We start from the raw sequence: 26,047 nt of genomic DNA on the forward strand, positions 1-26,047 counted from the left end.
TGAATTAAAAGAATAAATATGGAACAGATGAAAGTAAATCATATTTAAAAAAAATCCGGCTCAGACTCCAAATGGAACCTGTGCCAGCACTCTACTAAATCACATTTGATTAGTTTCTGCTTGCGGCCAAAGAAAATAAACTTAAGTTAGCTGAAAACCCCCCCTAAAAAAAACATACAAAAACAAACAATAGACGAGAAGAACTGAAAGCTCCCCACTTCTTGTTGGTTGAGAGTTGGAATGGAACTGACCTCTTTTCAATTAGAAGTGAGCTCATTAAAACCCAAATATGTTAAACTCTCCAATATCAAAAGAAAGACAACTTTGTCTTAGAGTTTTATGATCTGATGATCATTTCAATGGAAAAAATTTGTGGAAGAAATCTGCAATCCTTAACTTTGCCCTTTTCTCCCTTTTCAGTCTGAACAGTCATCTTGATTTCACAGGAACACGGAAACGTAACATTGTGTTGTTATAATCTGAGCTAGTGGGAAAATGTACATCAACTTGGTGACATTGTATTAGATCTATGTATCAACTGCATAACCATGATAACTTTTCTCATGTGTCAAAGTCTGAGCTAATGGGAAAATGTAGATATTGAATTGGAGTGGCCCCAAGATAGAAACCTGGAGATCTCAGCATGTGAGTTTTATTAACTCTGATGAAAGGTTACCTGGTGAAACAAAGAAGTTTCTGTCCTTTTAAGTAAAACTGTCATGAGCTGAACCAAAAAGTCCGACCCAGCTCTCTAGTCACCCAAGTGTTTGGTTCGGCTGTCGTTGAACACTTTGACAAGGGCAGTCACCATACGGCGGTGAGCACAGAAACCAGAGTGACAAATGTCTAAAGCAGTTGAAGCTATTTCACTGATAAACCCAGCTGTTTCAATAATCTTACTGATGAATGGAGGATTTGGAGACATCTTGTCCAGATTGGTCTTTTTCAACAGTGGTTTGATTTCCTGCTGTGGCAAAATGCCTGATAAGAGGGATGAGTTTATTATTTAAATCAAATCAGATGCTATGACAGGCAAAGCTTTCTTATAGACAGCTGTGGATGAGATTAAGCAACAGTTTTTCATGGAGTTAAACCATTATTTCATTAGCGTCAGTCTAATGAACTCTTTCAGTGGAGATTATGTAAAGATATTCACCAAGTCGGGCATTAGACTCTTCTTTTGTCTCTGGGAGACACTGTTCAATGCTAGCAGACATAAAAGTCATGTTGCTGTTGTAGGATTTCACCCAGCCTCATTTCTGTCATTTCTATGCTGGTTATGCAAACAGTGTTTACTCCGGGCATTGACTCTTGGACAGGATGGTTTTTCCAAGTGGCTTCATGAGTGCGGGAATGATGGGGCCAGTTTATCAGGCAGTGTGCTTGCTCTGATGAGTTCTCTGTGAAGGTATGGATGCAGGCAACAATTTAAACATTTTTCATTTAGTTCCACTTTTTCCACAAGGACATCTGCTCTCTAATTCTCCCACTGAAATAAGCCAAGTGTAGGACTGCAAATTTACATCGTGTTCTATTTCACTTTTTTAGTTTCCAATTATTATATCCAGCACTGGAAGATTCATTTGGTCCAAGCTCCAGCAGAGATGATTAGAATAAGTTCATTGCCTAATGACTCTCATGACTGAGCTATTTAAAACGTTGTTTTGGACTGTAGGTACAATTCATCCGTGACAGTAAATCTCATACACAAGATTTGTTCTTCATTGGGTGTGAAATAAAACTCACGCAATCACGTACAGACGTTTTATTTATGTCCATACTTAAAACGAAAAGAGTTGCACTTGAATTTCTCATTAACAATTACCAAATTTGTCCATCAATCAGATTCCATATTTAAAGCTTGAAATTTCTACCATAAATAGATGGGAAACTTTTACATTTTATTAAGTGCCTTAAAAACAGTATAATCTTGGAATTTGAATCTGGATGTATTGACAATAGCAGAGCTGCTCATGGGCACACTCTAGCACTACTGAATTGAACACCAACAATTGGAACATGAGCATATATTTGTCATGGAAAATGCAACTGGTACACTTTCAGGATTCACCAAATTGTACTTCCCTGCTATTTTCTACTCTGATTAGGTGGGAGGCATTTAAAAGAATTGGGATATCTCAAACACACTACGGCTTTGTTTACGTGAGGCCACTGTGTGGAAACTGAGGATATTGTTGGATGTTGATCGGGGAGGAGTTCCTCGTTTAGATGGCACCGTGTTAGAGTCCACTGTAGTAGTCATGCCAGGGCACTATATGCTGTTGCAATTCTTCTTCGCCTCATGGGTCCGTTCAGTATCTGCATTAATCGCAAAGTTCGTCATAATCTCTGATGAACCATTACAAGTTCTCATGTAATGATACACATCGCATACATACTCTGTATTAGAAGATGTGCTAAACTCCAGAAACGTTCCACACCGAGAAGAGATTTCAAAATTATGTGAAAGAAAATATTTATAATGGCTTCATTTTTTATATACCCAACACCTGGCATTTTAGCATGAGGTGTAGAGACCCTGTCAATGTTTTTCAGAGAAAACATTAATACACGTGTACGGATGACATACCCACATAGTGAAAGGCCTTCACTAAGATACTAATGGTAGCTTTATAATACAAATGTCCAATAGTGATTTTGTCCAAATCATATGTTGTATTAGTTTTTATCCTTGCGTTTAATAACGCCACACTGTAGATTTTGCTGTGTGAGCCGTAATGAGGACCGCTCAGAATAAATGCTTATGGTACTTTTTGATTATCGGCAGCTAAACACCCACGTCTCTTTAAAGTTTTGCTTCATCTGTTATGTTCCACTTTGGATGTTGGTCCTTTACACTAGAAAAACAACACAGGAGCTATTAATGAAGCTTGGAAAGGAAACTCATCAACTTCAAACAGATTCTCTGGCAGAACTGAGATCTCTGACGACTTCATCATCTCTCTTTTGATAAGCTTCTGCTTGGTTCATTCTAAATAGTAATATTTCACATGGGATCTATTTGGTTGCTTTAGTTCATCCATACAAATTGACAAAAATGGAAGTTCTTCTCATCCTTAATGGATATTTAATGACTTCCTTCTCTTATGTGGCGCTTGCTTTGCATGTAGGACGTTCTCGCTGTTATTACCCCTCTGACTCTTTCATTTCTAAAGTGAAAGACTGCCAATTGTTGGGAGGATTTGTATGCATAACAAATAAATGGTGTCTAATATGTTAGATAGGATAAATTGGCATGACTAGGAGAGTGGAGGAAGTGTTGGAGAATGAAAAAGGGATTTGGGATCAGCAAAACGGTTATAAGCGCATTAAAGTGGGATTATTGTCGATACATTGAGCAACTGTCTTGCCTTTTTTTCTCTACCCCTGTCACTCGAACAATATGGGCTGTCTCTTATCAGGAGATGAGTGTGTGATGGATTTGGAGCACTCTCACGCTGGCTGTTTCTTGTGTTGCTTCAAATCAAAGGAGCACACGCCAGACAGGCATCATGAGTCTTTTCAAGAGTGCTGTGAAAATAGAGCAGGCAAAAACGGGCAGAAAAGCCAATTTCTGGCCACAGATGGGGAATAACTGGACCCAAATGTACAAGAAGGAGGTGGTATGTAAATAATTTGGAAACTTTTCCAACATATTCAGAAATACGGCCTCATTTCCTGAGACAATCTCATCACCTTCGGCGAGTATCACTTCAGATTTTCTCATTCTAGCAGTCATGTCATTCACAAACGCTCATTTCAAATGGCAGACTTGATTCACTGAAATGTACACTCGGTGAAAAACCTCACCATTGTGCCTAATATATATAAATATTTTTTGCTCTGTAACAAATGAAAATGCAGCAGATATTCTTCATGTATAATCCAAATAATTAGATTTGGTTTGGCAAATTTGATTTAGGATGTGGGTTTTTGGTTGTTTGCATTTTTTTTAAAGTTGTGCTGTATTGATTTTTGACTGTACAGTGATGTTAAACTTAGGTAGCTTTACTATTGGGTTTTCTAAAAATATATTGCCTGTATGTTTGGACTTGTACTTGTATTAATGTTCAGCCCAATAATGTAGTGGTGAACAGTGACTGAGACTCTGAGTCGTCTTCCTCCACAGCAACCTTGTACAAACTTGATAGATACATCCATTTATATTTATTTATTTGTTTTTAAAAACAAGGAAGCAAGCAATCAGCAGGACGGAGAAAACACTTTAATACATAGCCAAGAACAAAATGAAAAGGAAATAAATTATACTCCATATACAAAATGATTAGAAACTAACTCTCTTAATAAGACAAGAAAATCTGCGGATACAAAATAATATTAGTAATAATGACAAATGAAAATAACAACCGGACATACAGCATCAGAATAATTACCAGCTTCTTACCAATGTCCACCTACAAATTATTTTCAAACTGTGGTATTGAGACAAGTTTGAGTTTTCTTTCTGACAAGGACTGTGCAAGATGATCAAAATGTAACGACACCTAAAGCTTACAAGAGGACGAAATACGATTCTTACGAGAAATACGAGTTTATAAAAATTTAACGAGACAAGATTTAGCAATACTTTGAAGAAAACTTCAAGGATAACATTTATGTACCTAAAAGGCTTTTCTTCAGCTTTTTTAAATTGATTTTGCCACAAATCCAGCAAACTGATTTTGTTCTTTACCCTAGACGTTCAGTTGTCATAGCGATGCTTTCTTCTTCAGCGTCTGAACAACTTTCAGATACTGCATATTGTCCGTATCATGTCAGTCACTCTGTATCTTCTGATGAAGTTGAAGTTCTACTACAACTTCACCAAATGAAGCCATGCTGACCGCAAACGGCTAGTCCTTGTCAAGTTCGCAATAACCCCAACGAGAAATGTTGTGATGTTTCAATATTGTGAGCTCCTGTTCGACAGGATCTTGTTACACGTCTCCAAAGTAATGACATGACTACCTTGCATCGTATCAATCGATAGATATTGATATGGTTTACTTCAGTCAAGTTTGTTCAATGACTTAACTTCGAGATGTTTTGTGCTTGAACTTGATGAATCATGGAATTTGATACCTAAGATTCTCCACAACACAGAAGTAGAACTTCGAATTGTCAACCCAGTCTCATCGCATCCCACTACCTGGATGTATCATCACATTCCAACTTGGAGTCCTTTACGCTTAGGTCCATTTCCTTGGTTAGAAAAGGAGTTTCGAACAAATTAGAGATCCAGAAAGATTTGGTGTTTAAAACAGGCCTTAAGGTAAGGCCAGATTAACTTCTACACAAGCGTCTTGCATTCACCAACTACCTTCTATTGATTTTAATCCATATTCTAATTTATTATTTTCTTTTATACTAACTCATTTAACCGGTTCCAGTGTGCTAAGTTGTGTATTTGCTGCTACTTGTGTTTTTTCTTCATTACCTGCCTGGCGACGGCACACACTAAATAAGAAGCCAACTAATCCCACTGCAATTGCATTTAATTTTCTCTCTGTCTCTGCCAAGATAAACAATGTAAGTGACTGACTGGCTTCCCTCTGTGCTTTCCATCAGAGGACGAGGGAATTGCTTGCCTAATTCTAATTGTCCCGCATCGGCTCTTTTGTTGGTTCAGATCTTGTACAGGAAACTCTCCGTTTAGGACGAGTCACTGCAAGGTTTCTCTAAATAAATGCACTTCACACTCATGAATTTTAAGCACTTCTTTGTTCCTGAATGGAGTGATGCATACAAAGCATGTTTGGAAGTTGCCCAAAGCATGTGTCTCTATGCTTCACTGCGCACTTCCCCAATTATGTGAAGCTCTTTTGGGGAATTTTTTTTCCACTATTCATATTTAATGCTGTGTAATCTGAAACTTTCTTTGACTTGAACCTTACTTTGTTGTTGCATATTTTGTGTAATTTATATATTTTCATCGCTTCATAGTAAAACATTATGCCCTTCCTCTGAACTTTTGAGACTCAACTTTACTTGGCTGTTATGACCAGCTAAAGCCTTTCCTCTGCCTACAATTCCCAGAATGCTGTGTGGCTCAGGATCGGAGTTCATTGAATATTCTATGTATTAAATATTCTATCAGAAGTATTATCTATTGATTTATTGTTTAGCCCTACCCAAATGTAAGGTGACCTTGCGGCTAACCTTGAGATAATTATTCTTCATTAGTCAATAGATAATAATAATAAATCAATCAATATTCTGTATAAACACTAGTAGCGCTAAAACTAACTTGAGTTAGTGGCATGAACTGACTCATTTTTGGTTACAACAACCTGTTACGAGTAACTGGCACAGCAACAGTTTCATGTTTTGCCACTGTGTCTCATAATGGCTTAAAAATAATTTTTAAAAACCAGTGTGGAGTGAAAACTGTGCATAAAACAGTAAAGGTCACGCCATCAGTTTGGCAACATTTAAGATATTTAAAACAAAATACTCATCAATAATTATCGACATTAATATCGACTGATATGCTATGCTTATATTGTGTTTTTCAGCCATCTCATCCAACCCTACATTTGGGTAGCAATTAAAGCAACAAAAAATAAAAAAATCTAAGTAACCATGACTACAACATAAAGTACACCCTAAAGGTACAAGAAGTTGTTGTGCAACAAATGTGAATATAGATGTCATGTAAAGATAAAAAGAAGAAAAGTCCAAACATTTGGGTTTTAAGACATGTCTTCAAGGTTTTCTGAGATTATGTTGTACAAAAGTCTTGAAGGAAGGACAGAAATAACCAGAGATGCACAAATCAGATTTGTAACTAATTTCTACTATTTTTTTTTTTCTAAAGTCGATTTTTGTGAATTCAAAAAATCGATTTACAAAAGCTTCCTGCATTCTGCTGAAAGTCTTGTTCTCTCGCTCCGTCACAACCTGAATAATCAGTAGATGTGTTTTGAAATATACTAAATGAAATTTAATTTAAATAGCTTCTTATGCCTTTTGTACTTCCCCTGATATGCGATCTCCCACTGATTTCTCAACAAATCTTTAAAAATAACCCAAGACAATTAGAGGGATTGAAATAATAGATTCTTTTGCCAAAAGTTTTTGAAATACCTCAAAATGAAATTCAGTTTTTGTCAAATTTGGCAGAACATTGAAGAGCTGGCACAAACCATGCAGAATAAAACCTGAAATTAAACCTGCACTCCCACACTGTAATTCTTCTACAATCGAAATCGACACATTTTGTTCTGTGACGACATTGAACGCAGCCCAGGATTAGCTGCAAAGTGCTGCTGTGTTGCTGTCTTCATAAATAAGGCCTCGCCCCACTGGCTCTGGGACATCAGCGAGCTGGAAATGTTTTATTCATGCCAAGAAAGTGCGTGCTCTGTTTATGCAAACCGTGAGCTGTAAAAATAGCTACAGTGGTTTAGAAACAGCTTCCGGTTAGCTTTGGTCTCCACTGCTGTGTAAATTAGCCGCATGCTAATTGCTTTAAGATTACCACAGCTGTCATTCACAGGTTACTTGAAATAACAGAGCGCCTCTAAATGTGATCATATGCTCCCTAGTTTATGTTATAGTACCACATAAAACATCTTGCATGTGTTTGTGTCAAATTGAAATCGTGGAGTTCTGTCAACCAGTCGCATTTTATAGAGAAGTAATCGGTATTTTCAAATGGGATGACAGAAAGTGTTTTTATCCGTTTGCTGGACTAAGTTGCCTTCAGTTGGGTGAGAAAAGCCAAGGACTCCCAACAGAATATTTATACAGCATGTTTATGGATTACCGCATGATAAATTAAATGCATGACCCTGAGGCAAATAAAGAGTCGCATTCCAGAGTGTAAACAGCTTTAACGGTGAACAACTTGTCTCCAACGGGTCGGGGGACTCGCATAAGTGTCCCGTCGGATGTGCAGATTGTGGTTTTGTTTTTTGTTTTGTTTTTTGCAGACTGTGCAAGCTTCACTTTCATTAAGCTGATGATATATTCCAGTTGGCGTTCTGCTTATTGGTCTCACTGGGCCAGTTCCCAGTGTGTTTCCACCAGATTACCCTAGTTTCAGAAAAACGGCGCCCCAGTCGATTTCGTCTCTAGGCGGTTTTAAAGTCTTTAAGCTCTGGCCGTGTCTCCTCTTAGATTAGATCCAAAGACTTTAAAGGCAGTAGATGTACAACCAGTGCTTAACAAAAATAGTATCTAACACTTCTGCTCAATCTTTGGTTGTAGTGGACATTTCCCAAACATTTGCTTTTACTGATTTAAGCAAATCATAAAATACAACTAAATTGTTGAAATGCACCACAGACTTTATGGTATTTTAGTAGAATTTTACATGGAAGACGAGCACAGTGTAAAAGATGGGACAAAACACCTTTTATTTATAAGCAGTACTTTTAAAGAGTACAAGACTGGCAAGAATTTAAATTACTCTAATACTCCAAAATAAAATCCAGAGCAGCTGGTTGTCATCTTAGTGTAAACTGAATAATTTAACCCTCACAAGTCCAGTGATAAGCTTGAGAGATTTAAAGCCAGTCAGGTTATAAAACAATTATGAAAACAGTGATTTTATAAAGTCTTGCAGTGATTACAAATTGTTTGACTTTGTGAAACCAATTTTTTTAAATAAAAATACTAAATGGAATTTAGTATGAAACAGACAATACAAATTTTTTTTGTGAAAATATTGTTAAAATCTCCTTTTGTCGGGTTACATTTTGGGGTCTCCTTGGGCAGTATCCATCATTATTATAATATACAATATTTTCTGTCTTTTCAAGACTTGAATTTTATATCACTCAATTACTGACTCCAAAACATTTTTACAGCATGTTCATAGTTCTTGTTTTACACAGGAATTTCTCCTTCATTTCCAATCTAAATTTTCTTTATCTTCTGCTTTAAACATTCACTCTGTCAACTATTTTGATGTTCATACGATGGAGTTCGTACGCCTTGAATTGACATTTGAAGTTCTTTCAAGGTGAAAGAAATCTCCTCTGGTCTTTGCTTTTAGCTCCAGCCTCAGTAAATCTTTGGATCCAAGAGCGCTAGCTAACTGCTTCTGACCTTTCAACTGACCCTTGCTTAAAAAGTTCTGAACCATCCCTTCATATACCCAGAATGGTTCACCGTCTGGCCAGCCAAATCAATAAAAACACATGCCTCTACATACTCATGCGCCAGTGCTTTATTTTAGCTAGAACAGCAGCTGTGTGGGCTGAATTTGAAGCTTTTGTTATCACACCAAATACAAGTTGGGACTTGCCTGGTGGGCGCATGTTGAGAGTGGACAGAGCTTGTTAACTTTCTCTCTCAGGCTGTTGTGTTTAATTCTCCACCTACCTCCTTTTGTCTTGGTGTGTGTGTGTGCGTGCAGTTCTTCAACGCTATGGTAACCTCTAGGCAGTGACTGTCTGACCGTGTGCCCCAGGGTCATTATTTTGCAATTACTACAACTCGCCCATCTCAAGGCCCTTCACTCTGCCTGCAAGCAGCTGAACTTTGGAAGAGCATTTATGTTCTCTTCTTCCATCCCTTAGAGCTTAAACGTTGTGTGGGGCCTTATTACTTTCACCTTATTAAAGGTGAAAGTTTTTGCAAATTTCACCTTTTCCATTATAGTTTTTATGAAATCCATTTTAACCACATTTATTAACCCAAAAAGTACCTAAGTGTGATATGAATAGAAAAAATTTGAATAAATCAATAGCTAGCGGTCAACATTTACTGTTGTTCTGCATCAAGAATGAAACATTTAACACGATGTTAAAAAGTGCTTCCCCCCTTCTATTTTTAAGAACTTAAACCTAAGAATCTAATTTTTAACATAAAAAACTCTTCTTTTTAAAAATGCTTTTGAGTTGAACTCGACACCAACATACTTACCACATAAAAAATGCAAATAGAAGCTTTTACAAGCTGTTGCAATAACCATTAAATCATTTAATTGTGTGATATATTAAAACTAGCTCAATAATTTCCATTTGAATGATTAATTTTTCTCTTTTCTCTCTTCCTACTAAAGTCTTCAGTCTGGTGCTTCGCTCTCAACAAGCTCCTTTTTTTGGAGGACGATTTTGCCCTACAGAGACTTTATCATTTGTTGTTTCTTTTGTTTGTTTAATTTGGATATTTAACATATTTTCCTCTTCCAGTATTAAATGTTAGTCAGAATTTAAAAGATTTTTGATCTCTGAGAATGTATCCTTGCATTATTTTGACATTTCCATTATGGTACTTGAAAATGGTCTACAAAAAACAAAACAAAAACAACAATATTATTATTGCAATAACTTCTGGGACAATTTATCGTCCAGCAAATTTACCATGACGGATCTATTTGCCCACACCTCAATAATTTTCAGTACCTTTGTTTGATTAATTTTTTTTCTTCCATCAAAGATTCCTGTGACATTTCTTGTAAGAATGAAATGTTCTTACGATTCCAGGAACATTTCTTATTTTTGTCTCTACAATTGTAGGCTTTTGGTCAGCATAAGTGCATTTACAAAGCTCCGAGTGGTCTAACTCAACACATGAATAATCTGAAGCCTACTCCCCACTGTGGTTTTCTTCTATTGATTTTCTACGTACAAAAATCGAGTTTCTTAAGGGAATACTGTTCATGGACTTGGTTCTGTAAATTTTGTCCTTCTTTTTTATCCAAATTGTGTTGGTTTTTACTAATAGGTGACATTGGTAGCCTATTCAGAGCTACTGTGTATCTTTTTGTTTCTCAGAATGTCAATTTGACATCATAATCATCCTTACTATAATACACACTCTATTATCAACAGGAGCCAGACCTTGTTACACACACTAATGTGTGTGTGTGTGTGTGTGTGTGTGCTCATTGATGTCAGAGCAGTGCTTTTCTTTTTCTCCACTGGACTAATAGCTCATCAATTAGTAGCAGGAGACCAGACTTGACAGGATGTCGGCCCATTTGCACATTTACACACACCTGCTAATGCTAAGCTACCATGAAACTGTGCAGGCGTGTGTGTGTGTGTGTTTTAGCATTTCTTACTTTATGAGAGCCATTTTTCTAACTACTGTTTTGTGAGGACTGATTGCACCTTATGGGGCCCAAAGTCGGGTTCTGTTTTAGGGTTGCAGGTTTGGGTTTCAGACCAGTAGCTTAACAGCTACAACTGTTACACTCTGGCATACTGGCCACGCAGTAACAGTGTTTGATGATCCATGATGACCACTTGTGGTGTTTGATCCACCCAAAAAGCTTCTCTCAACCGTTCAAGGCTGCAGAAGAGGATCATCCATCCTCGTCTGCCTGGTCTTTGGTCATAATGATATTCTAAGGCAGCTAAAAAGGACTACCATCATTTCTTAGCTTTGACCAACCGCCTTTCGTGATGAGTAAGTGTCCAAACGTATGTTTCAAAATGACATTCTTCTTGCGTTCTAATGCAAAAGGGGGGCTCCTGTTACACATGGCGACGGTAAAAGCTGTTCTGTTTTGTTTTGTCCCACCGCTGATTATTTTAAATGTCAGTGTGGGTAGAAAAGGCCATTGAACGAGCATCAGCGGGTAAAGTGCTCATCTGTGAGGAGGATGACAGAGTAAGCAGTAATTGCTGGAATCAAAGCTTCGGTTTACATTCATTTAGATGCAAATGAATGTATTAAAAGGGAAATGATAGCAGTCGGTGCATTACGGTGTTCCAGTCTTAGCATATGTGATACGGGGAGCAGTTGTTTCAACAGCTGTGTGCGTAAAGAGTGTTTTTATGATTACAGTGCTTGCGGTGCTCTTCAATAACAGTCATGCTGACCCGTCTGCTTGATGACAGTGGGGACATTCGGACATTCGGACCACAGGAACCAACTTTAGCCAGACACATTCGGCAGCGGAAGTTGCAAGGAGCAATCTGAGAGTGGACGACTGCTGGAAAAAGTGACTGAAATTGCTGCTGAACTTTCTCGGGCTTGAACAGAACGCTACCCAGGTGGCACTTTCAAACCTGGAAATTATCAGACTCCACAGAAGTCAAGTTTTCAGATGTCTGCAAATGATTCTCTGCAAAGCTCTACACCGAGCTCTGGATGGTTTGGTAACGGGAAGGTTTTGGCACTTTTATGTGCGTTACATTCTGAAATGTACAACATGGAAAACTACAGCACTGCAAAAAAATATTTGTACCCTTATGTTAGAAACAACATAAATAATAACTTCATTTCTTTCCTTTAGCTATGCTTTTCTACAACTCTTTTGTTTTGGGTGATATTTACAACTTTGACTTTCAATCCACCTGAATTTATACAGTCACACATTCTAATATATACATTTACTTCCCACTAGAAATTAAATAAATGTCTTTTCAATTCAAATTGAAAATTCAAAAATATTTTATTGATCCCAAAGGGAAATGAAATATTAAATAGAGCAATTTTCAGAGACACTATATAGTCTTAGCAGCCATGTTTTGGGAAGTTTGGCCTCTCCTATTTTCAGACATTGGTATATCGCATTTAGATATACTTAATTTTTTTTTGTTTTGTACATATAGTTGAAGGTAAATGCTATCATGCTTTAGCCATTTTTAATTTGTTTTTGGGACGTTTGCCTTGTTGCAGCAACCAACTGTGACCGTGCGGACAAAATGAGGGATTCAGACGTTCATTTAAAAATCATTACATGAGGAAAGAATTATGTGTGTTTCTACTGTTGATGTACAAAAAACAATCTATAACAGATAACTCATTTTCAACAGATAACGATATCTTTTTCTTCAACAAATTAAAAAGATTCGGGAGTTGATATCATAGAGCAATAAAAGGAAATAAAATGTAGGTCATTTAAAAAACAATGTTCACCTTGTCTACTTTTGTTTTACGTGTAAATGTTAAAGAACCATTTTTTTGAAGGAGAAAACCAAGATAGAACGCATAGAGACGTGTAATTTGGCCCACCTCATGTTATTGTGAACAACTTCCAAAGAAGATACAGCATATAAATATAGAGTGGAACCACAACCTTTATCTCTCAAAGAATATTTAATACAAGCTGCATTTTTAGTGCCTGCTTTCCTTTCAAGCTGCTCTGAATGCTGCAGCCTCCTGATGTTTTTTCTGACGTTATGCTGCCCGTCGAAGGCAAGAAAAAAAACGACCGTTTGGAAAGCAGATTAGACATAATGAATAATTTAAAACCGGGTCATAAACTTGCCAACTTTAAGGTTTTGTGACTCTAGTGAATTGAGTAAAAGATTTTCTAAGCTGTGCATTTGGTGTGTTTTTGCTTTTTTTTTTTTTTTTTCTGGCTTACTTACATATTTTAGATGATAAAAGAACTGCTAGTATCAGACCAAGAGATGCGTTTATGACCCCAAAGCAACCCGCATTCGCTGAAGAAGAACGTAGACGTCGCACAGCAGCACACTGCTCATGCAAGTAAGAATGGAGCGGATTTTGAAGTTGTTGCTTAGTAGAAGTTGACAGTATTCAGATTATGTTCTATCCACTGGTGTCAACCTTTATTGTCGATCTCGCCGACAAACTGCAGCTCTTCGTTTTCATGTGGTCCGCTATACGCAGCAATACATGTGGGGCTAATGGGACCCTCGAGGGTTTTTCAACCTTTTTTTTTGTTTTGTTTTAATTGAAATCGCAGAGAGACAGTAATTCTGTTTTCTTTGCAGACGTGAGTTTTTTCCTGTTTTAGTTTGAGCATCAGTTAGATTTAGCTCTGATTCCGACATTTTAATCAAATAGAACAATCACAGCCAGTAATCTGAGGCAGAAATGGCACAAGAGCACCAGTAGCTATCAAGAGAGCACGAGTGTGTGTTCGTGCGGGTTTCCGTGTGTGTAAATACGTGACAGAATGTTGGTGTGTCTTTTGATAAAAACAGGACAGTTTATACACGTTCCCCATCCTTTTTTTTTTTCTTTTTTTACTCATCACTTTCTCAACTTCATCCAAGTGTGTGACAAGTCCTGAGGGACCGTTCTCTGGCTTTCACACAGAATAAATCACGTAAACATCAGATAGTGGACTTTTTTATTGCAGAGCCCTGCTGCAGTGCATTCAACTCGACAAGGGTTTATGTGAAAAAGGACGGCGTGTTAAATCATGTGACGCTTATGACCTACAATTCAGCTTATTTATATGTATCTGTTCAGTTGTGATTCAGTCCTAGCATGCAGTCTTCACTGTACCTCACAAAAGTTTTTCAAGTCTGTTGTATTGTGAGAACACCTGTTGTCCTCCTCAGGTCAGATTTAGTTCTGAACTCTGGCTAGAACAAGCTAAAACTTTTATGCAATTCAAGGATTCCTCAAACACTCCCGGTGTGTTTTTGAGGAGGTAATGGCATTGTAACTTGATATAAAGCTCAAATCCAATTTTTCATAATACCCTTCCCCTTCACCTACCTCTTTTTAATAAATCAACATTTCTTAAAAAAAATTACCACTAATTCAAAATTATTTTTTTCTGGTTAAACTTGATTCAAATAGTAGAAAAGCTAATAAAAAAGATCATTTCAGGCCTGAACTACAATATTCCAAACTATTTACAGATTCTTTAAAACCTCTTTATGATTAATGAAACCTCTACGCAGTATCGTCTCTTCTTGTGAGTTAAATCTTTTAGCTTAATGTACAGAAGTCTCGTTTTGAAATTGTTTGTTTGTGGCACTAGAGATCCTGAAACAGTGTCAAGGCTCCAGAGTATATTCCAACATTATCAAATGTGATATGTTCTTATTTTTAATTATGGGCATTAGACATATGGCTAATGTAAAAAAATATGTTGGCATTAATTTCAACTTACTCCATTGGTATTTTATCTGGATGGTCCTCCGTTAAATAATCCCAGGCCTTTTGATCACTCCAGATACTTTCTAATTTTAAAATTTACCTGTGGAATACTGTGGCTTTTGGATTCGTATTTTGTTTTCTTGTAGCTAGCTAGCTAAAAATTGGCTTCCCACATTTTGTCCCACAGATAAAAATGTATCTTCTCACATTTTTTGATTTGACCAGCTAGCAAAAATAGCTGAAAAAAAAGCTAGCTTGCTATTTTTTGCTAGCTAGCTAAGTCAAAAGAGTGGGAAGGTAGTTTTTTTTTATCTTCCCATATTTTTATCTTCTTAACTTAACTAGCTAGCCAAGACATATATAGCTAGCCAGCTTTTTTTGCTAGCTGGCTAATTCAAAAATGTAGGAAAATAAATTGATTGGGGCAGATGGAAGTAGCTAGAAAGGGGAAATTTGTGCACCTGCTGAATTTGTTAGCTAAATAACCCACAGAATATGCAAAATGCCCATTAATTTGATATCAGTTCTGAGCCTTAAATTACGTATTTTAACTTTGTCCAAGCATGATGACACAACATTCAACTTTTGTGACTTTTTAACAAGGATTTGATTCATAATTTGTGCTTGGTACAGTGTACTGCCCACACTGTGCTTATCAGTTGGGAGAGTGTCTGTAAATAGATGACCAGATAAAAACAAAGGTAGGGATTTTGAGCGCTAAACAGAGTGGAATTGATGCTGCTGGAGGCGTGTTAATGGAGAGCCAGGACCTGCTGATGAGATTGTATCATTGGCTGTCACCAAAGGCCACTGTAGGTTAATGACATTCTGGAAGAGGGTATGCGAGCTAATCTATGATGTGACGCACATACAGAACACACACACACACACACATTTTCAGATGAAGACATTCTTACTCATACTTGCCCACTCGCATGGCAGCACATTGCTTGAAGTGACAATTAACACGTAAACAAGAAGCATTTAGTAGGGTTTGCTCTCATTTAAAAGGTAACAACAACTTGCTTTAAAATGTTTAAAAATAATAGATGAGGGAACCAGTGACATCACTCATTTAAGCCATTTTGTTGGCTGGCGGTCACGCTACTCTCTCAGGCAAACAATGACACCAAATGTTCACTTGTGTCTTTCCTACTGTTTCTGGATCTTACCAGATTTTTAAAATGAATAGTAATCATTTAGTGTCTAGTAAAAGTATGAATAATTTTTCAGTTTGTCGCACTATAATCACAAACTTGACTCTATTTTATTGGAACAAATCAGAAAAAGTATTACATGCCTTTGTATTCAGTCCTGCACAATCAGTGCTTTGTTAAACCACCCTTTGCTTTAATTGAGAGATGAACTTTCAATTATAATCTGGTATGGAAAATATAACTAACTCACTGATACATTTGGTCTTTGAACCACCTTAAAATAAATGGGGTATTGAGACAAAACTATATACGTACAATGAACAGAGTTTTTGCAGGGGTTTGGAACCACAACCACCTCCAAAAACTTGAGACTCCCCCTAAAATTACATATAACTCCACATGTACCTTACTATATATGAACATACGCAATAGAAACCATCTTAGTACTACTGCAGAAGCTAACATCCATTTCTTCATCTTCATCTTGTGCAGCTCTAAAGTCCTAAATGCAGCTGTAACACTTTGGTTTTAATAACACTGCCTTACTTCAGTGCCTTCTGCCGCTGCACACCACAGACTTTATTTGACAGATAATCAATAAACCTTGGATTATTATTTTTTTTTAAGCAACATGAGAGAGTCTTGTTTTTATGGTACTTTTTCTTTTCAACTAACCTCCTTCTGCAGAAATAACCTCCAGTGCTGGTGTTCCCCAGGGATGTGTTCTCTCCCCACTAATCTTCTCCATCTATACAAATAACTCCTCAGCAAGTCGGTCTGTGAGACTCCTGTAGTTTGATATGACATCGCTGTCTGATCCAATGACCGGGGTTAGTGGTCGGAAACCAAAGTCAGATTCCTTGTTTGTGCACACATTTGTAACCAATAAAACGGATTCTGATTATTTGGGGTTTTTTTTATAGTTGAAAAGAAATGAGTCACTTGCATCTCAGTAAGAACATAAAACTGTAATGCCTACAATGTGCCACAAAGAGGATAATACCATCTCAGTGTTTTGGCAGCTCTTTAAGATCTTCTTATCCTTCACTATTTGGAATCACCTCTTCTCCCAGCCATTTCTTAGCAAGACTACAGTTCTGCACTGTCACTTCTTCTCAGCTCTGCAGAAGAAATTCACAGCAATCTTCTTCATAACTTTGGGCGAAGTCTTCAGGGATTTATTTGTAAAGATCCCAACGTTTTGGTTTATCTGGTTTGGATTTGTGCACGCAGTACAATCTGTGCACGCAGAAACATTTTAATCACTCAACCTGCTTTTAGGCCAGCGGTGATGCAATCATTGCCAATTGAAACAGGATGAAAAATAAATGCCTGCAAGTGTTATTCCATCTTTTTTAACCCCCGCTTTTGGACCTTACTCTGCTAATGGCTTACTAATGAATATGCTGCCTCTGGGTTCATTAAATTCACCAGTTTTCAAAAACCACTTAATTAGGCCCACACCTGTCTGTGTGGTTAATTTGTTGTTTGGTCTAGTATTTATGTGTTGGCTTCAGATAGATTTTTAAATTGAATTTGTTAAAATGTTTTTTTTTTATTATTTGAACGTTGTTAGAGGAAGGTGGAATTTTGCATAGCTGATTCCTCATCAGATGTTCTGTCTGCCATTTTCTGAGCACTTTAATGACTCAGAGCAGTAAATTGGCCACACTAATGCTCTTATAGATGTTCTCACGTATGCCGATGTTCACTTTGTTTTGCACATTTGAGTAGCAATCCCTTTTGGCAACTCTCCCTCTTGGCTCCTATGCAGAAGGTGCAGTTTCTACGCAGGTTTGGCCTAGCCCACACCAAGCAGATGCATTTTTATGTGTTTTGGCCTCTCATCCACATAAAAGCTCAGTTTCATACCACTAAAAATGATTATTTATGAAAACTCCATATTTGTGTTTGTGTGCGTACTTGGGGGAATGGAGATTTCCGATCCCATGCATTATAATCTGCGACAAATAATGCATCAATATATCCACATACTTCCTTTGACATGGTTCCAAATCAACATTCTCTTGTGTTTTATGAACTTTGCATTTGAATATGTTATTTCAAAGTAGTTCAATTTATATTTTGGTCCACACAAGTGAACCTACTGATGCCATGTTTAATTCCTAAAAGGAAGTCGGGGTTGTTTTGAATCAATCTAATTGACTGACGTAGGTTTCAGCTGTGCGCTACACTGCCCCCTATGGATTTGGCACGTTTAAAACAACGCTAGGGGGCAGATTTGTGCTGGTTCTTATGGATGAAAACCTTTCTGAAATAGAACCCATGTGTATGTTTTTGCTGTTTTAAAAAGGATGTGGCAGAAATATCTGTTTTCGTAAAGATCTAGTTACATGTGCACCACGCCTTAGAAACTTTAGTTTTCCCATTGTGCTCATAAGTTTACATACCCCAACAGAGAAGAGCAATAATGATTAAAATAAAAAAACATATGCTGGGATGTAAACTGCACAGTAATGCTATGCTACCACAAACAAACCTGGGATAGTACATGAAGCAAAGTTATGACAGCAATGTCTAAACTAAAGCAATTTTAGAACAAAAATGTAAAGTAGAAGTATTTTTAAAGGATAAGTGGTAAATAAATACAAACTTAACTACTTTATCACAAAGACAATTGCACACTTTTCATATTTGACTGTAAATATATACAGTTTTTCTCCCACTCCCACTGAAATTGGCTACTTTTTATTGGACTACCAGATAAATTTCCAAATTAACCCCAATGACCTGTGTGTTTGTAACATTTTATAATGTGTGAAAGTGCAAGACCCCAGATGGAAAGTTAAATTGCTAATTTTATGAGGTTGGATTCATTTTTTGTTGTTCAGACAAAAACTGTTGATTCATGTCTGCAGTTCAAAATGAATTTGAACTGCAGACAAAGCAGCACCTCAGCGTTGTGCTGCGGCACAAAGCTGAGGTGTGTGGGTTCATTTTGAAAGCGTGGAGCGTAGCAAGGCTCACTCTTGAGTTACGTAGAGAGAGGACTAAATAACGGTTTGTGGAATCTGATGGATCACTGTTAGAAATAACAGGCGGCTGGCGTGTGCTTCCTCAGCCTTACAAGAGATGTGGGAGTGAACCTGAACAAGAACAGCAGCTTGAGCAAAAAAAAACAACAAACAACCAAGCAAGGAGTGACTGACAAAGAACTGAGGACAAACGTTTCAGCCGTTCCTTCGCAGTAAGCGGCAGACAGAGATGCGTTGGGTGGGCGCACTGCAGGAGGGGAGCTGATGAAGCCGAGGTGTGACTGTCTGATTGAAGTGGAGTCTGGAGGGATGCAAGTGGTGCCAGACCTACACACACCAACTCCTGCAATAGCGGAGATTTGCATCCACAAGCACCCAAGACCAAACGGGAAGCAGTGGGAGTGGGGGGAATTGTTGGAAAGGAATGGAGTGCACAGCTGGAATCAAGACGGGGAGACTTTGGATATTTGTAAGCTATTAAGTCAAACATCACTTGCCCCAAAAACCAAAAATTTGGGTATGTTTTATGGCAAACACTCTCAAACGTCTCTGGATATAAATGGAAAGGCTTCATTCTGCTGGGAAATCCAAGTCACAGGGCAGTGATGTACACTTTTACCAAGCCTTCATTGAATTAAAAGTAGCTTTTAACTGCCCTACACATCACTACTGGTGACTAAATGATGTCATCACTTAACTTGTATAGAAATATTGTTGACACTCTTAAGAGAGAGAGATACTGAATCCAGAGAGCACCAATAACCCAAAGTATGTTCATAGCTCCATGTGAACATTCCTCTGATTCTTGATTTGATTGGTCACAATTACCAACCTACCTCCTCCATTTGGACCCAGGACTAAGTAGATCATTCTGGTTTTAGTTGAGTTTTTAAAATCTGGTTTGGTTTTCATCTGTACAGTCAACATTTTTAACCCTAATTGTTTGAACATGTCTTTTGTGTATAACCTACATTACCAATAAAATGGACAAAATAGAGACACGAGGCGAATATCTTTTGTTTGACAGAGCAATTGTACACCAACAGTCATTTTCAGTAGGTTTTAATATGTTCTGATGCACATTAAAGGTACTTTTGGAAGTTGTCAGCACTTACACAGGTATTAAACATACTTTTAATCAAATATATACTTCTGTATTTCTTTTTTTTTTTTTTGGTCTGTAATATTTTAATTTTAAACATCATGTTTTTTATTAACTGTAAGCAGGAAATCATCGTAATGAAGCTCATGTGTCCAGATAGTTCTTTTTCCTCTGTGGTTAGTTCACATTGGGGTTTCGTTGGTTCCTTTTCATATCATGTCTAATTATAATTAAAAACGTGACTAGAAATGAGATGGGTTTTCCAACTTGCACTGACCAAACATGTAAGATGATAAATAATGATCACTTCCACAACGAATATGTTTTAAGATAAGCATAGTGCTGCAACCTCCATCTTTCAGGATTGTGTTTGTTTTATTAAGTGTTGAGTTACACATATTAACTCTCCATGCTGGACAAAAACAACCTACATAAATCCATTTGCAAGGCGTTGTACAATATTACATGTTGCTACAACCCCCCTGAAATATATCATGTTTGAATACTTGGTGAGATCAGTTACAGAGATGAATTATGTTTTGGTTTATTGGGGGGGGGGGTTTAAAGCAGTTATTTCTCAATCTGGTGATTGAGGTCAAAACCAATTTGACCTGACCTCTGCGTTTCTGTTGTCATCAGGGCGTCTGCGCCGACCCCCACACCGCCCTGGCTCTGCCCCGCGACTCCAAGCTGGGAAAGGAAAAAGTGGAGGATCCGTTGCTGCAGCTGCCAGACCATGATGAGATGACCATCAGGATAGGTAGAGCTGGACCTGTCACAGGCAAGCCCCCCCCCACCCTCTTCATATACCCACATCGGCTGTTTTGTGCTCTATTTCAGAAGCCCAAATGGTACTGCATGGAAATTTAAGATTTTACACCTGCAGCTATTGGGGTCACTCAAAGTTTTTTTCCTTTGCCACTATAAGAAAAATGAAGGATTTTGCTGATAGCCAATGGAGCCACAAAGAGTGGCTCCATTGGCTAAGAAACCTTACTTGACCTTCTCTGATGGCTACTTACCAGATCTTTCTATGGTGCCTTTCTTGTCTCTTTGTCTTGCTTTTAATCTCCTAGAAACTGGATTGATTGGTTTCAAACTTTTAAAGGTTATTTAAACAATAACCTTTTCTGTGCTTGTCTAAAAAGATGAAATAAAAGTAAAAAGCAATTTTTTTAATATATTTTTGGAAGCCAATAATCAACCGTTGAGACTCATGGAGTTAAACTGCAATAGAAAGCCATGCTCTATTGGAAGTTGTGGACCAGTTGTTGCACTGACATGTCATTGCAAACAAATGACTATACGTGAAGATTGAAACCGGAAAGAAAAATATTTTCAAACAGTTTTTTGACTGTTGCTCTCAGTTGAGTCTGAACAGTGTGTCTCTTCTATTCTGTGTTTTTCTCTAGAAGATCTCCTGGGAAATTATCCTGCTTTTCTAACAATAATCGCACTGCAAGTAATCATTCCATGCATGCTTGTCATCTCGCTGTCACTACAAACAATAATGTCTTTATCAACACACTTCCTGTTGCGTCTCACACAATCAGACCCAACAGATTGTTGCGTCTGATTGTCGCAACGATCTGTTTTCCACTGAAGGGGAAAATGTACAAACTCTGTCTTGCAAGAAAGATGAACTGATCAATAAATGCATACCAAAAAAAAATCAATTAATGTAAATAGTTTTAACAGATTATCAGCTTGGTTAAGACTGTAAATGATCTAAAGTGGACGGCTGAAAAAAGTAAATCCATTACAAAGGCTTTATGTTGAAATATTGAAATTATCTAATCCAAACAGAAGACAAAAAAAAACTATCTGTCCTCTGTTATCACATTAACACTTTTGGACACAAAGGGAAAAAAGGCCCTCTTGGCTTACTTCTCACAATGAAACTATTGATTTGAGTTGAAGCAGAGCAGCTCCACATGAGAAATGTCCTTAAAACCTCTTTGTCCCCACCAAGACTGAGACAACCTAGATTTTTACTGCAATAAATAAATATATACTAAACAAACAAAAAAAAGATGGCATCAAACAAACGTTTTGCAAAACATCTCCCTTTCACATTTTGTTGCATTATTCTTCTTCAATTCAAGGTTTTATGTGATAAAACAACCCAAATAATCTGGTCTTATTAGTATTGATTTCAGCTGCAACATTTAGATGGCATGGTGAGAATTTGGCATAAATAAACATGGAGACATGTATCCATCCTCCCTTTCATCAAACTTTCAGGCTGGTGGTGGTGTATTAGGGTAGGCAGTATTGACATGCTACACTTTGGGCACCTTAGTGGCAGCTAGCATCATTTGAACCACGTGGATTTAATGGCACGGTACTTGACCCAAAACAAAGACTATTGTGCACCTGGTGGTAGCTACTTCCCTGCCGCAGAAGGCTACATCTATTGTGAAATCCTAAATATTCGCTTTCACCGGTAACGGAGAAGGACTGGAGAAGCTAGTGACATTTCCAAACAGTGGCTGAAAACATGCTAGATAGTAAAACAAAATTAAACACAAAAACGGTAGACTTTTTCCCCAGTGACATAACCAGATCAGCTGGCTTTGGAATGCTTCCTATTACAAGGAAGTACCAAACATTGGTTGATCAATACTCCTAATTTTGGCCCTAATATCACACCATATACTTGACTACTTTTGCTGACTGTCCATCCCTTTATGACCACATTGTACCTATATTCCTTCAAGATATCACTCATATCCTCCTCCAAGTTTTTCTCTGAACTCCAGTAATTATTCCTTGAGGAAATTCTGACTGCATAAGTCCAACCCAATACTTGGAAGGTGTACCTACGGTGTACCTAAGTGGCTGAGTGTATGAAAGTCATTAAGCTGTACTTTAAAACACACACACACACACACACAACTAAAACAAGGCAACAGACTTTATCAAGAGATTCATGACTATAGCAAACCTACTTTTCATCATTTGGCCTCCTAACTAGAAGCTCATTTAAAGGGGACTTTTGTCTTCAGGCACCTTTAAACTTTAGACCCTGTGAAGGGTCTCACTATAACATTCAATAATGTAATAGTGAGACAAGAGAAAAAAAAAGGAACAAGATAATTTTCCCCGTTGGGACAGAGAACACAAACTTAACACCTCATCTGACTTGCATGTCAGTAAAACTCACAATCTGTGTCTATTACCGTCTCCCCTGGAGTATCCCATCATTGCTTAATTAACAATGGAAGAAAAGAGAGGAGGAAAAATGTCACTGCTAGCAGGCATTGATTTTTACAAGAGATATCCCGAAGCAAAACCACAGTCGCCTTCTTTGAGGTTAAACTTGGAAACAAAAAGAAAGTAGAAGTTAATTGTAGCTTGTTTGTAGCTTGTTTAAATTTCTTATATTTTAATTGTGCACAAAGAAGCTGAGCTCTTTAGCAGTGAGTGCTTCGCCCTTTACCAGCGGGACAAGCTTTGCTGGAGCTCATTTGAAATAATTAATTCCCGGTTGGGTGTCCACGGTTCATTACGAAACCTTAATGCACCCTTAAAGCTTCCATCTAAACGGAAGACAGACGTTACTGGCATTTCTAATTATACCCGTTTATTTTCTGATGACACACAGATTAGCCAAATAAGAAAAAAGGGTGTCTCATTCAATTAACTCACACAGACTTGGAGTGCTTGCTGGCAACCTAAATATCTTAAATTAATCCAAATTGATGCATATGTGGGTTATTTTTGTGACAGTCTGAGCACTTCAGAGGCATTTTTACGTGATGTACTTCCACCTCTTTTAGAGACTGTACATTTAAGTGGAGGTTGCATAATGATGTTTTTTTTGTTGTTGTTTTTTTTTACTTATTTTAAGACCTAAGGGAGGTTCAGATGTACATTTTTAGCGCTGATTGATGTTAGAAGTATTTATTTGCTGTGATGTTATTTTAAATGACCTGTCAAAACTAGTCTAAGAATGAAATCTCTCAGCGCTGAAGCCCATCTAATAAACAGTTATTAAATGGGCTCCCATTGACCTTATAATCGCACATTTTGACATCTAGAACATAAATCTGATCAGTGGAAACGTGTCAATTTCGAAAAAACTCCTTTTTCCAATAAAAGGTTTTGGGGTTCACATGAGGTGTTTTTTTTTTTTTTTTTTTTTTTTTTTTTTTATTTTGTTTGGGGTTTTTTTTGGGCCGTATCAAAATTAATTTATTTCACAAAACTGTAATGGAAACACTTTTTTTTTCGTGTAACACGATTAAAAACTGGACATTACCACTGGCAGAAATCACAAAGACGACGTCGACAGGAAGTAGTTGGAGGAAGATGATGAGACATGTTTTTTTGTGACATTTTGCATCAACAAATGATTCATGTAGGATTTTAATTGCGTTTCTTATTTAATGGAAGCACTGCAGCTGTAAAATAGTCTGTGTTTTCCGACACTAGCATGATTTTGACAGTTTTGCGCACATCTGTAATGAAAGTGCAGCTAGTGTCTTATCTGAATTTAGAAAAATAAAAATCTCATTCCATTTTTAGAGAAAATAAATAAATCATTTTCCTTTTTATACAGAGGGGGGTTTTTGATTCATGTTCCAATCAGATTGGGTTGAAAGAAATACCTTATTGCTGATATCTGGACCCCCATACTGCACTATTGCTTATTAAAACCATGTGATATCCTTTCCTGGAGTGGAGAAATAATACAAAAAACCCCCGAATGCTCTGACATGAATGAACTTGAAAAAAGATATTCTGAAAAACCCTGGCCTCAGAAATAATGATAGATTGGATAATATGGCAGGAAGTCAGCTGGGTGGCTAGACATAATCACAATGTAGGAAATGACTACATGGTCTGTTAGTAACACTTCCTAATTTGATTCAAAGCCCTTTTGAAATAGTCTCTTCATAAGACACACATAAAAGAAAACATCCAAAGGCTCACATCACCCTGAAAGACCAATAACAATTAAGGTTTTAATTCCCTTAGTAAAAAGGGCTGACATTGAAAGATCAATTACTGGGCTTCACTAATTTGATGCGCAAATTAAAACCATTTCCACGCCAACAATCTGATGACAACCTTGATTCTGCTTTTGCTGGAAAAGCGAACTCTCTTCAAGAGGAACATCTGTTCTACTGCGGCTGCATGCTGGGCTTGGAGGAAGCCAGAGCCTGACACGACAGCAGAGCTCAAAAACAAGTCACGACTGAGCGAACGGCATCGCACAACTGTCAGTTAAACCTCACCGAGCGGCGATCCCCCCCCGACGTCAAAATCTGTCATCCCAACATATGCTTCTGCAACAATAATCTGACCCGAGCGTCAAAACAGCAAATGCGTTTCAGTCACGGCTCGTCAGCGTCAGGTCTGCACCGCTTTGGTTTCAGTACAGCACCCGCAGAGGAAGGCCTAATTATAACCACAGAGGTTTCTGCTAAGGATATGGGTTTAAACCTGAGGAGGGAGTTCACACAGTCACACGCTGCTGGGCGACAGGATGGATATGATAAGAAAGGGGGGAAAAAAGACACCAAGCTGAGTACTGCAGTAGTTCTGGACTATACTCGTATCCTGATGTTCAGAATTTAAAGTGTTCCATGGACTAAAATTAAAACAATTACCAACCTTTACTTTTAACCTTAGTCTTGCATAACCGTTCTTTATCTCTGATTCTTTAAGTAATTTTGTTTCAACTTTTGGTCTTTTTCAATCATCCTGATTAATTCAGGATGATTGAAATGTGAAATCTCTTCTCGCTTTAAAGTCTGATTTAATTCTGTGTCTTCTGTTTTTATCTGCTTTTGGGTTTCATCTCAGTTAAAATCTCTACATCACTTTTCAAACGTTTCTCTTTTTTTTCAAAACGTTCCAAGGACTCTTTTCATGATTTATTTTTTTTATTTTTTTTTTTAGCCATCACAGAAGACGAACTGAAAGCTGGATCAAGAATTTTAGATGTGTGGTATATGAATGTGGACGGTATACGGCTGCCTTTTTGACATATTTTTTCTCTTCTCTAAGCTTGT

General features: G+C 37.5%; 1 protein-coding gene across 3 annotated transcripts in view; it reads left to right on the top strand.

Moving 5' to 3' along the window:
- Nucleotides 1–26,047, top strand: part of LOC122823660 (zinc transporter ZIP11-like) — a 160,215-nt gene that overhangs the window by 57,910 nt on the left and 76,258 nt on the right. For 2 of the 3 annotated variants that reach the window (XM_044103514.1, XM_044103516.1), the window contains one exon: nt 20,664–20,805. In XM_044103514.1, the coding sequence (XP_043959449.1) occupies nt 20,664–20,805 (142 nt within the window). The remainder of the gene's footprint in view (nt 1–20,663; nt 20,806–26,047) is intronic. The other variant, XM_044103515.1, reaches the window with a different exon arrangement.

The sequence above is a fragment of the Gambusia affinis genome, linkage group LG20, assembly GCF_019740435.1.
Source record: "Gambusia affinis linkage group LG20, SWU_Gaff_1.0, whole genome shotgun sequence".
Classification (NCBI taxonomy): domain Eukaryota; kingdom Metazoa; phylum Chordata; class Actinopteri; order Cyprinodontiformes; family Poeciliidae; genus Gambusia; species Gambusia affinis.